General features: G+C 42.2%; 1 protein-coding gene across 1 annotated transcript; it reads right to left on the bottom strand.

The window, feature by feature from the left end:
• Window positions 1-458: 458 nt before the first annotated feature.
• Window positions 459-14,068, bottom strand: LOC139543110 (voltage-dependent calcium channel subunit alpha-2/delta-2-like). The gene is made up of 7 exons (XM_071349290.1): window positions 13,951-14,068; window positions 11,602-11,661; window positions 5,184-5,315; window positions 3,714-3,813; window positions 3,179-3,287; window positions 2,665-2,714; window positions 459-2,179 (listed from the first exon to the last, which is right to left on the bottom strand). The coding sequence occupies exons 4-7, from the start codon at window positions 3,762-3,764 to the stop codon at window positions 2,045-2,047; spliced, it is 345 nt and encodes a 114-aa protein (XP_071205391.1). The 5' UTR covers window positions 3,765-3,813; window positions 5,184-5,315; window positions 11,602-11,661; window positions 13,951-14,068; the 3' UTR covers window positions 459-2,044.
• Window positions 14,069-18,254: the final 4,186 nt, after the last annotated feature.

Below are 18,254 nucleotides of genomic sequence, written 5' to 3'. Positions count from 1 at the left end.
TGTGTATCAAGAATGGTCCACCACCCAAAGGACATCCAGCCAACTTGACACAACTGTGGGAAGCATTGAGTCAACACGGACCAGCATAACTGTCAAACGCTTTCGACACCTTGCTGTTCTAAGGGAAAAGAGGAGGGGGTGCAACTTAATATTAGGAAGCTGTCCTTAATGTTTTGTGTGTGTGTGTGTGTGTGTGTGTGTGTGTGTGTGTGTGTGTGTGTGTGTGTGTGTGTGTGTGTGTGTGTGTGTGTGTGTGTGTGTGTGTGTGTGTGTGTGTGTGTGTGTGTGTGTGTGTGTGTGTGTATAATATTTCAATTGTGGAGCTTAGTCTTAAGTTACAGTACTATAAAACAGAAGTTATCAGATGTACTGCACACCACAATAGCATTAAATCAAAGGAACACAAATCACAAAGAGCTGAAGTGAAAAATATCAATAGCATTTAATCACACATAAACATTTAGAGATAATTTTTTTCATGTAGCAGACAAAATGTTGTACAACGTTGGCCTTCTTCCGTTGACTGCTTTGAGTCATCTGTACAAAACACGAGGTGACTGTGTCACGAACGTTGTTGTAAGAATCGGACCAAAGTGCAGCGTGGTTTGAGTTCATCATCTTTTTTAAACGTGAACTGGCAAAAAACAATAAAGAACAAAATTAACGTGAAGCTAAGCAGTGCTCAAGGCAACTATACACAAACAAGATCCCACAACCAACAGGTGGGAAAAGGCTGCCTAAGTATGATCCCCAATCAGAGACAACGATAGACAGCTGCCTCTGATTGGGAACCATACCAGGCCAACCTAGAAATAAAGAAACTAGAATGCCCACCCTAGTCACACCCCGACCTAACCCAAAAATAGAGAATAAAGGATCTCTAAGGTACGGGCGTGACAGACTGCGCACAAGGAGAGGAAACGCTGTCCCAAGCAAACAACAACAATAGCAGCAAACCAAACCAAAAGTAGCAGGACAGGAAAATGGTCCAATTCACACATTTATCAAGAGAACATCTCTGGTCATGCCTACTGATCTGGTGGTCTCACTAAACAAAAATGCTTCATTTGTAAATGATGTCTGAGTATTGGAGTGTGAGCCTGGTTATCCGTAAATTTAAAAAACAAGGAAATGCTTAATATAAAGAATGTGAAATGATTTCTACTTTTACTTTTTATACTTAAGTATATTTAAAACCAATTACTTTTAAACTTTTACTCAAGTAGTATTTTCCTGGGTGACTTTCACTTTTACTTGAGTCATTTTCTATCAAGGTATCTTTACTTTTACTCATGTATAAAAATTGGGTAGCCTACTTTTTCCACTGCTGCGCAAAACGAAGTCGCCCACTGGAACCTCTTCCCCAGACAAGACATGTGGTTAGTAGCTGCTCTAGAGAAAATGGGCTTCCAGAAATCTTGGGCAGATGGCCAGGATTTGCATTACATCGGACTAGTTTCTTCTTGGGCTGTCAACCGTCAAACAGCTACATGTCATTGTAGACTATGCCGCTATGATACTAGGCTGTGATACTGTGGTGTAACTAGCTAAATACATAGCCTCTCGCTTATTGGTAATGTCAGAGATAGATTTGCATAGCTATCGTTGAACCTGAAGAAAGGTTTTATCCCTGCTAGCTAACGTTAGCTAGCTAGCTAGCTCCTAATCAAGCAAACCTGACGACATGTTTGATGCATGTTGCCAGATTGCTTTCAATGTTTCAACTCGAAATAGCTAGCTACTTTCATTGTTTGTTGTGATTGACTGGCAAAGACAAACCCAAGAAAGACCCACCTCAAACCACACCACCAAGATAACTTGTGTTTGCCTTCAGTCATGGCCGCTAGCATTTCTTAATGAGCATTGATAAAGAATTTGGCCAAAGAAGGAAGTGCAGTTGCCCTTTAAGTCCAATGTAGATGAATTAGCATGAGCGCCAGTCTGCTTGTGCTGTCATGCCAACTCCTTGTCACTCAATGTCATACCAAACTGCGACGGACTGCAATGAAGTTGGCATGATAGCACAAACAGATTGGCATTCAGGCTATAGATTAGGTATAGCTGAATGTTCTGAGCTAGGTGACCTCACCAAGGCATCCTGATAGACATTGGTCCACTGAACCTGCTTGTCACGGCTGCCTGCCAGGACCATCGGGCGGCCCAGCATATCCAGGTACTCCTGGTAACAACACACAGGAATAGCAAACAGTCAGGCATCAGCTGTGTAGCAATACTGATGTTACACATTCTGTAGCTTGTGTCCCAAATGGCACTGTATTCCCGTTATAGTGCACTACTTTGGACCAGGGCACACAGGGATCTGGTTAAAAGTAGTGTACTATGTAGAAAATAGGGTGCCATTTGGGACGTACTCATGCTGATGTCACACTCATGCTGATGTCACACAGGAAGCGGAAAAATATTTCACATGATTATGTGCTGTTGCTGATGGAAAGATGCTCAGTAAAGTTTGTCCAACTTTATATCTTTGCCTGTCATCCAGCTGTAAGTGAAAAACACTTCACAGTAATAACCTCAGGGTAATAATATATACGCTACATTAGAGTCAGTCTCCGGTAAACAACAACAATTCCAGGAAGCAGTGCCAGGAGGAGAACTGGCTGACCCAGGATCAGCTGTGTAAGAGGCACTAGACAAACCCACCTGGGTGTTAATCCTTATGGCACAGATGGAGCGGATCTCAAAATAGAAACCTAGAGGGAGAGCAGAGAGAAAGAGAGAGAGAGAGAGAGAGAGAGAGAGGGATAAAAAGAGAGATAGGATGAGAAACAGAGCTCACAATTATGGCACAGATGTAACTGTAAAGTATATTTAAGCAATAAGGAAAGAGGGGGTGTGGTATATGGCCATTATACCACAGCTAAGGGCTGTTCTTAGGCACGATGCATCGCGGAGTCATTGAGAGACACTCCTAAATGTTCTGCTGGTTGGCCTGTTATCTGTAATGAAATGTCCTTCATGTGCTTGCTCAAAACACAAAATAGAAAGCACACACAGTTTCTTTGGAAAATGTCCTTGTCTATTTAATAGTAGAAGCCCTAAAGAATTGGGCATCAGTTGTACAGAATGCGGTCGTTCAGAGTGTTGAGCTTTAAGTCATTCACGTTTAGTAGCTGATTGAAGGCAAAGTGGAAACCAGACTTGTAGTCTGTGGTACCTTTAGCTTGCATGAGCTTTACAGCCTCTTTGAAGACCTTCTTGTTGCGAACGTTGGCCTGGACCAGGTGTTTGAAGCAAGGGACCACTGCCTCGGCCTTTTCATTAAACTGAAACAAGAAAGGAGAGAGAATGACAGAGCAGAAATGGGATTAGGGAACAACAATGAGAGAGCATGCTAGATAGACAGCAAGAGATAAAGACAGTGAGAGAGCAGGCGAGATTGACAGCAAGAGATAAAGACAGTGAGATAGCAGGCTAGATAGACAGCAAGAGATAAAGACAGTGAGATAGCAGGCTAGATAGACAGCAAGAGATAAAGACTGTTAGTGAAGGAGGAAATTGGTTATGAACAAATGTATAACCGTTCATATGAGTGATTGATGTGTTGTTTAAGGTTGTGCAACATGTTTTATAGTGATGTCTATGAGAATAGTACGAAATTGAATTCTACAAAAAAATCGAATGTATAACCAATGAAATGTCAATCCCAGGTGTAACTACAGTAAGTACCACACTATCACAGACACACTCACCCTGGCCACGTTGACATAGTCGTCATCAGACAGAGTGTCCAGCATCTCCATCACTGATGACTTGATCAGCTTCAAAGTGAGGCCGCTCACACTGCCACTCCTGAGGGGGGACAGGTATCATGAGACGCACGCACACACGCACGCACGCACGCAGTAAATTAGTTAGTAGACCAAGAGAGTTCCAAACCTCTCTGCCAGTAACAGCTAGTTTTCACCTCCCCACTCAGACATTCCTAGCAAAATTCTAGCTTGAGAAATTGTTCTTTGGCAAAAATCAATTTTAGTTTATTTTTGACCATTTTAATTGAAACAAATCACAGTAAGGTACTTCATTGTTGCCCAGAAATGATAGATAAATCACAGGTTTATAGCTAGATACTCAGTGGATGCATCCCAAATGGTACCCTATTCCCTATATACTGTAGTGCACTACTAGGGGCCCTGGTAAAAAATAGTGCACTATAAAGGGAATAGGGTGCCCTGATTAAAAATAAGGCACTATAAAAGGGAATAGGGTGACATTTGGGACACAGATATATGAGACAGAGGGGGGTTATTATGGAACACTTCAATTGTGCAGACTTGCTGACATTCAGTTGAGTTTCACAACCCAGCATATTTCCAATCATTCATATAACCATATAACCATTCACATTTAAGTAAACTTTTATTGCTTTACAGTATATTGCATTGTCGTGAAGGAAAGAACCAAATAAATCCTATAATACTAATAAGGACATCCTGTATTCCTGTAATAAGGTCATCCTGTATTCATGTAATAAGAACATATTGTATTCCTGTAATAAGGACATCCTGTATTCCTGTAATGAGGGCATCCTGTATTCATGTAATAAGAACATATTGTATTCCTGTAATAAGGACATCATGTATTCCTGTAATAAGGGCATCCTGTATTCCTGTAATAAGGACATCCTGTATTCCTGTAATAAGGGCATCCTGTATTCCTGTAATAACAACATCTTGTATTCCTGTAATAAGGACATCATTTATTCCTGTAATAAGGACATCATATATTCCTGTAATAAGGGCATCCTGTATTCGTGTAATAAGGGCATCCTGTTTTCCTGTAATGAGGGCATCCTGTATTCGTGTAATAAGGGCATCCTGTTTTCCTGTAATAAGGGCATCCTGTATTCCTGTAATAAGGGCATCCTGTTTTCCTGTAATGAGGACATCATATATTCCTGTAATAAGGGCATCCTACATTCCTGTAATAAGGACATCATATATTCTTGTAATAAGGGCATCCTGTATGTCTTGTAATAATGGCATCCTGTATGTCCTGTAATAAGGACATCATATATTCCTGTAATAAGGGCATCCTACATTCCTGAAATAAAGACATAATTTATTCCTGTAATAAGGACATCATATATTCCTGTAATAAGGGCATCCTGTATGTCCTGTAATAAGGGAACCATGTATTCTTGTAATAAGGACATCATGTACCTGGGTAGTAGCGGGTGACCCCAGTGGCGCTACCAAACGCCTGCCAGAGTAGTGAAGGATCCTCTTGACTGTTCTCCATAAACACCTTCTCCAGCGCCTGTGTCCAGTTCAGCTCATTTAGAATCACTGGGGCTGAAGGGAAAGACCAGGTAGAAGACGGATTGATCTCACTTACAGTGCCTATAGAAAGTCTACACCCCTTTTTTCACATTTTGTTTTGTTACAAAGTGGGATTAAACTGGATTTAATTGCAATTTTTTTGTCAACGATCTACACAAAATACTCTCATGTCAAATTGAAAGAAAAATTATATATATTTTTAAAAGATTCATGAAAAATCAAATACTAATACACCTTGATTAGATAAGTATTCACCTCCTGAGTCAATACATGTTAGAAACACCTTTGGCAGCGATTACAGCTGAGTCCTCTTGGGTAAGTCTCAAAAGAGCTTTGCCAACTGTATTGTGCAATATATGCCCATTAATCTGTTGGAGACTATTTGATTTGAGCTCGTTTTAGTTGCATAATGAGTCCGTTTATGATTTCATAATCTCATTATCAGTAGTAATAACTTGTTATTGGTTAGGATGTTGGAGCTGGAGAGTGTTATTGCAGCAACAAAGGGGAGTCCAGAAAGTCTTTGAATGTCCAGATACACTAAATGACCAAGAGTATGTGGACAACTGCTCGTCGAACATCTCATTCCAAAATCATGGCCATTAATATGGAGTTGGTCCCCCCTTTGTTGTTATAACAGCCACTAGATATTGGAATATTGTAGCGGGGACTTGCTTCCATTCAGCCACAAGAGCAGTAGTGATGTCGGCACTGATGTCGGGCGATTAGGCCTGGCTTGCAAGCTGCGTTCCAATTCATCAAAGGTGTTCGATGGGGTTGACATTAGGGCTCTGTGCAGGCCAGTCAAGTTCTTCCACACCAATCTCGACAAACCATTTCTGTATGGACCTCGGTTTGTGCACGGGGGCATTGTCATGCTGAAACAGGAAAGGGCCATCCCCAAACTGTTGCCACAAAGTTGGAAGCACAGAATCGTCTAGAATGTCATTGTATGCTGTTGTTAAGATTTCCCTTCACTGGAACTAAGCGGCCTTGCCCAAACAATGAAAAACAGCCCCAGACCATTATTCCTCCTCCACCAAACTTTACAGTTTGCACTATACATTGGGGCAGGTAGCGTTCTCCTGGCATCCGCCAAACTCAGATTTGTCCGTCGGACTGCCACATGGTGAAGCGTGATCCATCACTCAAGAGAACGCGTTTCCATTGCTCCAGAGTCCAATGGTGACGAGCTTTACACCACTCCAACCGACGCTTGGCATGGCGCATGGTGATCTTAGGCTTGTGTGCGGCTGCTCGGCCATGGGAACCCATTTCATGAAGCTCACCGACGAACTGTTCTTGTGCTGACGTTGCTTTCAAAGGCAGTTTGGAACTCGGTAGTGAATGTTGCAACCGAGGACAGACGTTTTTTTATGTGCTACGCGCTTCAGGACTCGGCGGTCCCGTTCTGTGAGCTTGTGTGGCCTACCACTTCACGGCTGAGCCGTTGTTGCTCCTAGACGTTTCCACTTCACAATAACAGCAGTTCCAGTTGACCGGGGCAGCTATAGCAGGGCATAAACTTGACAAACTGAGTTGCTGGTGCCACGTTGAAAGTCACTGAGCTCTTCAGTAAGGCCATTCTACTGCCAATGTTTGTCTATGGAGATTGCATGGCTGTGTGCTTGATTTTATACACCTGTCAGCAATGGGTGTGGCTGACTTAGCCAAAACCACTAATTTGAAGGGGTGTCCATATACTTTGGTACGTTATTGTCCTCCTGAAAGGTGAATTCCTCTTTCAGTGTCTGGTGTAAAGAGGACAGAGGATCTCGCAAGAATGGAGAATGGATGATTGATGATGCAGTGTGGCATGGAATGAGCGCATTCTAAACTTTGCAAATCTGAGTAGATTACTACTCTAGTAACAGCTGCACTTAGGGAGAAAGGAGGAGGGGCCAGTCACCGCAGCAAGGCCCCGGTGTTCGCACCGGGGGATCGGGTCAGGCTCTCGACCCGAAACCTGCCCCTCCGCCTGCCCTGCCGGAAGCTGGGTGCGCGGTTTGTGGGACCATTTAAAGTCCTGAGGAGACTGAACGAGGTATGTTACAGGTTACAGCGCCTCGTCCTCCGGGTCGTCCCTGAGTGTCAAGGGGGGGTACTGTCACGACTTCCGCCGATGTCGGTCTCTCTCCTTGTTCGGGCGGCGTTCGGCGGTCAACGTCACCGGCTTTCTAGCTACCGCCGATCCACTTTTCATTTTCCATTTGTTTTGTGTTTGTTTCACACACCTGTTTTCAATCCCACAATCACTTGTTCATTATTTAACCCTCTGTTCCACACATGGTTTTTGTGAGTGATTGTTTATTTTGTATTTTCGGTCTGTCATGGTGTGCATGTATATGTTACTTTGTATGTTTTATATTTTGAGTAAAGTACGTTTGATTACTCATATCTGCTGTCCTGCGCCTGACTCTCTACACCAGCTACACCTAGGACCCATTACAACAAGTTTTGCACACCTGAATTTGGGGAGTTTCTCCCAAGTTCCTTGCAGACAAGCCATGCGAAGCGAATGTGATTTATAGGATTTTTTTATTTTTATATCAGGATATTTTCTACCTGCAGGCTGAAATGTTTTTATTCGTTGTCTCTGTAAGCTATTTTTACATACATTACATGTCAATAGCAATAGAAGATACTTTTAGAATTTTGATTTACCACATGATAATGATTTTGAGATACGAAGACTTTATTATAAATTAAATGAAACTGTTCCACAAAAATGTGCATATGAAAATCATAACTGGCACGCAGATCAGTAGAAATGGTAAGATAAATTGGCACTCCAAATGGAAAAGGTTGCCTACCCCTGGTGTAGCCTATTACCTACCGGTAACTTCAGGATAGTATGAGCAGAATCTGCGAATGCCAGCTGTCACGACTACTCCTGCTCCCTCCCTACTAATCAGCGGTCCTGGCAACCCACATTGCATACACCTGGAAACCATCATTGTGCACATCTGCTCCCCATCATTACGCACACCTGGACTTCATCACCACCCTGATTACTCTCCCTTTATATAGCCCTCAATAGCCTCTGTCATCAGGCAGTATTGGTTTTTGGTTACTTTTAGTACGCATCTCCTGTTTTGTATTATCATCATGTTTATTATTATTAAACTCACCTTCTGCACCTGCTTCCTGATTCCCTGCGGTGTGGCATAACCAATCAGAGATGCAGTAGGCCTATACAGTTGAAGTCGGAAGTTTACATACACCTTAGCCAAATACATTTAAACTCAGCTTTTCACAATTCCTGACATATAATCCAAGTAAAAATTCCCTGTCTTAGGTCAGTTAGGACCACCACTTTATTTTAAGAATGTGAAATGTCAGTATAATAGTAGAGCGAATGATTTTTTTCAGCTTTTATTTCTTTCTTCACATTCCCAGTGGGTCAGAAGTTTACATACTAATTGAGTGTATTTGGTAGCATTGCCTTTAAATTGTTTAACTTGGGTCAAATGTTTCGGGTAGCCTTCCACAAGCTTCCCACAATAAGTTGGGTGAATATTGGCCCATTCCTTCTGACAGAGCTGGTGTAACTGAGTCAGGTTTGTAGGCCTCCTTGCTCGCACACGCATTTTCAATTCTGCCCACAAATTTTCTATGGGATTGAGGTCAGAGCTTTGTGATGGCCACTCCAATACCTTGACTTTGTTGTCCTTAAGCCATTTTTCCACAACTTCAGAAGTATGCTTGGGGTCATTGCCCATTTGGAAGACCCATTTGCAACCAAGCTTTAACTTCCTGACCGATGTCTTGAGATGTTGCTTCAATATATCCACATAATTTCCCCCCCTCATGATGCCATCTATTTTGTGAAGTGCACCAGTCCATCCTGCTGTAAAGCACCCCCACAACATGATGCTGCCACCCCTCGTGCTTCACGGTTGGGATGGTGTTCTTCAGCTTGCAAGCCTCCCCCTTTTTTCTCCAAACATAACAATGGTCATTATGGCCAAACAGTTCTATTTTTGTTTCATCAGACCAAAGGACATTTCTCCAAAAAGTACGATCTTAGTCCTCATGTGCAGTTGCAAACTGTAGTCTGGCTTTTTTATGGCGGTTTTGGAGCAGTGGCTTCTTCCTTGCTGATTGTTTTTCAGGTTATGTCGATATAGGACTCGTTCTACTGTGGATTTAGATACTTTTGTACCTGTTTCCTCCAGCATCTTCACAAAGTCCTTTGCTGTTGTTCTGGGATTGATTTGCACTTTTCACACCAAAGTACGTTCATCTCTAGGAGACAGAACGCGTCTCCTTCCTGAGCGATATGACGGCTGCGTGGTCCCATGGTGTTTATACTTGTGTACTATTGTTTGTACAGATGAACGTGGTACCTTCAGGTGTTTGGAAATTGCTCCCAAGGATGAACCAGACTTGTGGAGGTCTACAAATGTTTTTCTGAGGTCTTGGCTGATTTCTTTTGATTTTCCCATGATGTCAAGCAAAGTGGCACTGAGTTTGAAGGTAGGCCTTGAAATACATCCACAGGTACAGCTCCAATTGACTCAAATTATGTAAATTAGCCTATCAGAAGCTTCTAAAGCCATGACATCATTTTCTCGAATTTTCCAAGCTGTTTAAAGGCACAGTCAACTTAGTGCATGTAAACTTCTGACCCACTGGAATTGTGTTACAGTGACTTATAAGTGAAATGATGTCTGTGAACAATTGTTGGGAAAATGACTTGTGTCATGCTCAAAGTAGATGTCCTAATCGACTTGCCAAAACTATAGTTTGTTTACAATAAATTTGTGGAGTGGTTGAAAAACGAGTTTTAATGGCTCCAACCTAAGTGTATGTAAACTTCGACTTCAACTGTATACAAATAGACCATTGCCATATATGGATGTGTGCCATTCACTTTGAAATGGACTGTGTTTACAGCATGAGCGGTCGTGAAGCTGCCGTAGTTACAATTCTTGTGATATAGAACATCAGGCTCCAGTTTCAAAATGATTTGGAGGCACAGATGAAAAGTTGTGCATTGATACACTGGATAAAAGCAATACTTTGTTCAATGTGTGAGAAATAGGAGGTGTGGCAAGTGAGCGTGAGAAGAGTGTCAATTGCATGTGTCTCATGAGTTGGAAGGACTGCTAACGTTAAGGTGTTTTTTGCAACCAGGCCCAGAGCCATGGAGAAACCCTTGAAAAAGTCCTGTCCATGAAGCTCTGAAGCTTGGACCTGGGGACAACAAGATGGCCAGCTGTGGTGGAACAGTGAGCATGTGGGTTGGTAGGGAAGAAGGAGGGGAGGGGGGCAAAGGTGGTGGAGAGCTTTGTAGGTCAGGAGGAGGATCTTGTATTCAATCTAGTGGGAGACAGGGAGACAGTGGAGTTCATGGAGGACAGGGGTGATGTGGTGCCAGGACTTAGTATGAGTGAGAAGTCGGGCTGCAGAGTTCTGAACCATTTGGAGCTTATGGAGGGAGCTTAAGTTGAAGCCTGAGAGTAAAGTAGTCGAGACGGGAGGAGACCTGACTTTGGCAATGTTGCAGAGGTTAAAGAATAAGGATTTGACAGTCTGCTGGATGTGGTGGTCGAAGGAGAGAGTGGAGTCCAGGATAGTGCCATGGTTACATGCATGGGGGGAGGAAGAGACAGTGGTGTCGTCAATGGTGAGGGTGCCAACTTTGGTGAGGATGGATTTGGTGCCTATGAGGAGGAGTTCGGTTTTAGCACTGTTGAGCTTGAGGAAGTTTTGTTGCATCCAGGTTTTTATTGCAGAGGCATGATTCAATGTGGGTCAGAGGTGGGTTGAGGAGGGATTTGGTGCCTCGGTAGATCTGGGTGTCATCAGCATAGCAGTGAAAGTTAAGGTTGAAGTGACTGAGGATCTGACCAAAGCGGGATGTAGATGGTAAAGAGTAAGAGGCCCAGCACAGAGCCTTGGGGGACACCCAGTGTAACTGCAGCGAGTCTGAGATGTGGCCATTGAGGGAGATGTAGGAGGTCCGGTTGGTGAGGTAGGATTGTAGCCAGGAGACTACAGTGCCCTCAAAACCCAGTCCCTCCAGCCTGCTGAGTAGGATATGATGGCTCACAGTGTCAAAGGTGGCACTAAGATCAAGGAGAATCAGGATGTTGAGGGCACCAGTACCAGCAGCGGTGAGGAGGTCACTGATGACTTTGAGGAGTGCATGATGATGGTTGGGTGAACATTTACTGTTGATATAATCATTACATCAATAGGGGATGTGCTTAGTATCAAGACCCCCTGCTGAATCATTTATACATTACAAATGCAGACAGTCTGCTGGTAGGGTGTGTTTCAGTAGTGTTACCTTGACGCTGTCGTGCCAGGGATGGTCTCGCTGGACACGTTCTGCTTCACTGGCCAGCCTCTGCAGGTTCAAGAGTTCAGGTTAGAGAACAGAGAAAACAAAGGTCCTGCCTTTTATTTTGAATAGGCCTAGTTGAATGAGTTGAAATTATATTCACATTATTTATAACAGGGCCTGCCATGTCAAATAGTGTCCACTGCCAAATGGTTTCCACCCCTGGGTCAATTAGCTGTTAGCGTCTGTTGCTGGGGACATTGCTCGAACCTGTCAAATCCTGACCGGCCTACGCAATGAACCAAAGCGTCTGTTGCTATGCAACTTGCTATACTGGTTGCTATGCTGGTTGCTAGCTCTATTTTACCTCATAGTGCTCGCGGAGGACGGAGGACAAGGGTGGTTCTGGTTCTATTTCACCTCATAAGCCCATTTCTAAAGTAGCCTGGATGAACTCTATACGTACTGGAAGTTTCAGGACAAATTAACCACACAATTATTATGAGAAACATAAGCATATTATATGACAGCAGTTCACATAATATAATACTGTAAATATTTATGTTAATAGTTCACTGACCATCTCTCACTTGTAATGTCATTGATAAAATATAAACAATTGTGTTCATAAATGGTTTGACTTCATAGAAATGTAATGGGTTTAGAAGACTATAAGAGCTGAGTGTCTTTCTGTGTATACCACATAACCACCTGATGTTCTTATTTGTAAAATAAAAGTGAAAGAGTTATATTGAAAGTAAAACTATGGTCCCTCTTACTATAATGGCCCCATTTACAAGAAATAGCTAGAGAAATAGGAGAGATAGACAGTCCTCCTCACTTGAATTTCACTTTCTATTGTGCAAGTATAAATTGGTGCTGATGAAATCCTTTTTTCACAACTATATCAGAATCTCAGCATCAGGAGGAACTAGTGCCATCAAGGTAAGTCTATTCACATTTTTTAATACATAGTTTATTTTATATTTTATAAACAATAGAAAACAATTTATTCTGCTGAAAGGCAAAATTGGTGGAGGACCTGATCGATATACAGTACAATATTTGCATTGCAAAAGGAAAAATCTAATTGCTATACTGTAATGTTTGTAGAAGCTACCTATAATTTGTGCACAAATGAAATCTGTAACCTTGTCTTCTATTGTTCCTATACATCTTCTACATTATGGGGCAGTTTCCTGGACATATATTAAAACTATACAATAATTATACAATAACAAATGTTTACTGTAACACAAATTGAATTGTAACTTGCTAAAAATGCATTCCACCTGTCTTTGCTTTCACAAACACCCGAAAAGCTGGTTTGGGGTGCATTTTTTGTTCCTGAATATACTGAACAAAAATATAAAATATATATATATGTAAAGTGTTGGTCTCATGTTTCATGAGCTGAAATAAATTATTCCAGAAATTTTCCATACGCACAAAAAGCTTATTTCTCTCAAATTTTGTGCACAAATTTGTTTACATTCCTGTTAGTGAGCATTTCTCCTTTGCCAAGATAATACATCCATACGACAGGTGTGGCATATCAAAAAGCTGATTAAACAGCATGATCATTACACCGGTGCACCTTGTGCTAGGGACAACAAAATGCCACTCTAAAATGGGAGGTTTGTCATACAACACAATGCCATAAGTTTTGAGGGAGCGTGCAATTGGCATGCTGACTGTAGGAATATCCAACAAAGCTGTTGCCAGAGAATTTTATGTTCATTTCTCTACCATAAGTCGCCTCCAACGTCATTTTAGAGAATTTGGCAGTGCGTTCAACCGGCTTCACAACCACAGAACAGGTGTTACCACGCCAGCCCAGGACCTCCACATCCGGCTTCTTCACCTGCGGGATTGTCTGAGTCTGAGACCAGCCACCCTGACAGCTAATGAAACTGAGGAGTATTTCTGTCTGTAATAAAGCACTTTTGTGTGGAAAAACTGATTGGCTGGGCCTGGCTCCCCAGTGGGTGCGCCCCTGCCCAGTCATGTAAAATACATAGATTAGGCCCTAATAAATGTATTTCAAATGACTGATTTCCTTATATGAACTGTAACTCAGTAAAATCTTGGAAATTGTTGCATGTTGCATTTATATTTTTGTTCAGTGTAGATAAAAAATGTATTGGAAACAGGTTATCAAGTAATTTCATATGCCATGGGATATGTTAGTATTGCAAATGCAATCTGTTCATTTTGTGTGAAACTTCCAGTAGGGAATCCTGGATTAAGAAGCATTTTCAATGGAGATTCATTATTGATCTAAATCTGTGTCTGTCAAACTGACACTAAATGTAGTGTTTTCTTGTGAAATAAATAGTCAAATTGCTGACTTACATCAAGTGCATGGCGTTTTTTGGCCAGTAGCATCTCGATGTCTGAAGCTACCTTCTCCACCATCTCATAGGGAAAATTCTTTACCAGGCTGAACTGCCTTATTTTCTCATTGTAGATCTGCAAAAAGAGTTAAAAAAAACAGACATCAATTTGAGTGCAGTTAAAGGACAGTTCCACATATGTTGTACATGTACTGAATGTATTACTGCATTTAACATCATTTGCAACAGTTTCCAATCCTTGAGTATGTGGACACCTACTCGTCGAACATTTAATTCCAAAGTCATGGGCATTACTATGGTGTACCACTTTGCTGATATAACAGCCTCCACTCTTCTGGGAAGGTTTTCCACTAGATGTTGGAACATTGCTGCGGGGACTTGTTTCCATTTAGCCACAAGAGCATTAGTGAGGTCGGGCGCTGATGTTGGGCGATTAGGCCTGGCTCGCAGTTGGCGTTCCAATTCATCCCAAAGGTGTTCAATGGGGTTGAGGTCAGGGCTATGTGCAGGCAAGTCAAGTTCTTCTACACCGATCTCGATATCCCATTTTTGTATGGACCTCGCTTTGTGCATGGGGGCATTATCATGCTGAAACAGGAAAGGGTCTTCCTCAAACTGTTGCCACAAAGCTGGAAGCACAGAATCGTCTAAAATGTCATTTTATGCTGTAGCGTTAAGAATTCCCTTCATGAAAAACAGCCCCAGACCATTATTCCTCCCTCACCAAACTTTCCATTTGGGACTATGCATTGGGGCAGGTAGCGTTCTCCTGGCATCCGCCAAACCCAGATTCATCTGTCGGACTGCCAGATGGTGAAGCGCGATTGATCACTCCAGAGAATGTGTTCCACTGCTCCAGCCGACGCTTGGCATTGCGCATGGTGATCTAAGGCTTGCGCACGGCTGCTCGGCCATGGAAAACCATTTCATGAAGGTCCCAACGAACAGTTTTTGTGCTGATGTTGCTTCCAGAGGCAGTTTGGAACTCGGAGGTGAGTGTTGCAACCGAGGACAGATGATTTTTACACGCTTCAGCACTGGTGGTCCTGTTCTGTGAGCTTGTTACCACTTCGCGGCTGAGCCGTTGTTGCTCCTAGACGTTTCCACTTCCCAATAACAACACTTACAGTTGCCCAGGACAGCTCTTGCAGGGCAGAAATGTTAAGAACTGACTTGTTGGAAAGGTGGAATCCTATGACGGTGCCACGTTGAAAGTCACTGAGCTCTTCAGTACAGGCCATTCTACTGCCAATGTTTGCTATGGAGATTGCATGGCTGTGTACTCAATTTTATACACTTGTCAGCAACGGGTGTGGCTGAAATAGCTGAATCCACTCATTTGAAGGGGTGTCCACATACTTCTGGCCATGTAGTGTAGCTACTAGGGCCGTGACGATACCAATATCACAATGTTCCAAGATGGCGTAGCAGTCGGACGTGTGTTTTGTCTTGTCCCGTCCCGTTTAAATATCGTTTTCTTTTCGAATATATTTTAATCTCACTTTAGACCCAAACTGTTATAGACCTATATCCATCCTGCCCTGCCTTTCTAAAATCTTCGAAAGCCAAGTTAACAAACAGATCACCGACTATTTTGAATCCCACCGTACCTTCTCCACTATGCAATCTGATTTCAGAGCTGGTCATGGGTGCATCACAGCCACGCTCAAGGTCCTAAACGATATCATAACCGCCATCGATAAAAGACAGTACTGTGCAGCCGTCTTCATCGACCTGGCCAAGGCTTTCGACTCTGTCAATCACCACATTCTTATCGGCAGACTCAATTGCCTTGGTTTCTCAAATGACTGCTTCGCCTGGTTCACCAACTACTTCTCAGATAGAGTTCAGTGTGTCAAATTGGAGGGCCTGTTGTCCGGACCTCTGACAGTCTCTATGGGGGTGCCACAGGGTTCAATTCTCGGGCCGACTCTTTTCTCAGTATATATCAATGATGTCGCTCTTGTTGCTGGAGATTCTCTGATCCACCTCTATGCAGATGACACCATTCTGTATACAGCTGGCCCTTCTTTGGACACTGTGTTAACAAACCTCCAAACGAGCTTCAATGCCATACAACGCTCCGTCCGTGGCCTCCAACTGCTCTTAAATGCTAGTAAAACTAAATGCATGCACTTCAACTGATTGCTGCCCGCACCCGCCCGCCCGACTAGCATCACTACTCTGGACGGTTCAGACTTAGAATATGTGGACAACTACAAATACCTAGGTGTCTGGTTAGACTGTAAACTCTCCTTCCAGACTCACATTAAGCATCTCCAATCCAAAATTAAATCTAGAATAGGCTTCCTATTTCGCAACAAAGCATCCTTCACTCATGCTGCCTAACATACCCTTGTAAACCTGACTATCCTACCGATCTTTGACTTCGGCGATGTCATTTACAAAATAGCCTCCAACACTCTACTCAGCAAACTGGATGTAGCCTATCACAGTGCCATCCGTTTTGTCACCAAAGCCCCGTAACCTACCCACCACTTCGACCTGTATGCTCTAGTCGGCTGGCCCTCGCTACATATTCGTCGCCAAACCCACTGGCTCCAGGTCATCTATAAGTCTTTGCTAGGTAAAGCCCCGCCTTATCTCAGCTCACTGGTCACCATTGCAACACCCACCCGTAGCACGCGCTCCATCAGGTATATTTCACTGGTCATCCCCAAAGCCAACACTTACCGCCTTTCCTTCGAGTTCTCTGCTGCCAATGACTGGAACGAATTGCAAAAATCACTGAAACTGGAGACTTATATCTCCCTCTCTAACTTTAAGCATCAGCTGTCAGAGCAGCTTGCCGATCACTGTACCTGTACACAGCCAATCTGTAAATAGCACACCCAACTACCTCATCCCCATATTGTTATTTATCTTCTTGCTCTTTTGCACCCCAGTATCTCTACTTGCACATCAATTACTCCAGTCTTAATGCTAAATTGTAATTATTTTGTCTCTATGGCCTATTTATTGCCTTACTTCCCTAATATTCTACATTTCCACACACTGTACATAGTTTTTTCTATTGTGTTATTGACTGTACGTTTGTTTATGTGTAACTCTGTGTTGTTGTTTTTGGCACACTGCTTTGCTTTATCTTGGTCAGGTCGCAGTTGTAAATGAGAACTTCTCAACTGGCCTATCTGGTTAAATAAAGGTGAAATAAAAAAAGAATACAAATAAAACATTCCTTAGTATCGTGGCAAGGAAACAAAACATGAAGCGGATTAAACTTCTTTAGGAAAACAGCCCTAATGTTGGAAACAAACATAATTATGTTGACATTCAGAGTCACATGTATTTATTTTTCAAGCTATAGCACACTATCTTACATACAGCAGGTATTTAAAGGACCAAAGGTCTGCTTCGTATTTTCATTTTTGACATGGAAAGAATATTGTAATACTGGTATCCACCCAGCCCTAATAGCTTCAGTGCAGACATGGCGTACTATTCAACCCAAATAGTATTTTTTTGATTTAAAGTTGAGTTAAAGGCCTAATGCAGCCGTTTTTATCTCACTATCAAATCATTTCATGGTAACAATTAAGTACCTTTCTGTGATTATTTTTTAACCATTTTAATTGAAAACAAACAAAAATAGCTTCTTAGCGAGCAATTTCTCAAGCAAGAATTGGGATAGGACTGTCTGGGAGTGGTCTGAGTGGGGAGGTGAAAACTAGCTGTTATTGGCTTTTTCTTATTGGTCTACTAACTAATTTACCACCTGGGGATGTCACCAGGCAGGCCAATACTCCATCCCACCAAAACAGGCTGAAATTTCAATTATCATAATTTTCACAATTTCACCGTATTAGTGTGGATATATATATAAAACACAGGAAAATAAAGTTGACTGCACTGAGCCTCTAATTCCACGAATTAAATTATTTATCTCTGTAAATTCTATTTAATTCAATTCAAATTCCAGGCCAGTCTTTAAATTCAGAGATAATTAAATTCCTCTCCATTCAAATGTTAGGTGAATTCCAATAACTAAATTCCCAATTCTATATTAGGTCACAACAATTACACAAATACAAATTCAATTCCCTCAGGCTTTCAGGCAGATCATGTGACTGTTCAAACAGCCTACCTATACTGGAACTATAGAAATACAAGTTGAAAGTATTGAAAACAAATCCTGCAGTCAATGTTTGATACATTCCATTCCATTGTTTGGACTTTAAATGTCCAATTCCAATTAGTCTAATCCCAATTCAATAACTTGAAAGATTGTTGAAATTATAATTAAATTGGAATTGACCCCAACCCTGTTACATTCCCTCTCAG

Source organism: Salvelinus alpinus, chromosome 2, assembly GCF_045679555.1.
Source record: "Salvelinus alpinus chromosome 2, SLU_Salpinus.1, whole genome shotgun sequence".
Classification (NCBI taxonomy): domain Eukaryota; kingdom Metazoa; phylum Chordata; class Actinopteri; order Salmoniformes; family Salmonidae; genus Salvelinus; species Salvelinus alpinus.
Note: the sequence above shows the minus strand (reverse complement) of the source record. Positions and strands in the feature narration are given on the sequence as shown.

Excerpts from the sequence above, each read along its gene's own strand:
- LOC139543110 (XM_071349290.1), bottom strand. The coding sequence starts at position 3,764 with ATGGAGATGCTGGACACTCTGTCTGATGACGACTATGTCAACGTGGCC. Across the intron at positions 3,288-3,713 it reads ACTATGTCAACGTGGCCAGG|TTTAATGAAAAGGCCGAGGC; the intron begins GTGAGTGTGTCT and ends TTCTTGTTTCAG. Across the intron at positions 2,180-2,664 it reads CCATAAGGATTAACACCCAG|GAGTACCTGGATATGCTGGG; the intron begins GTGGGTTTGTCT and ends TGTTGTTACCAG.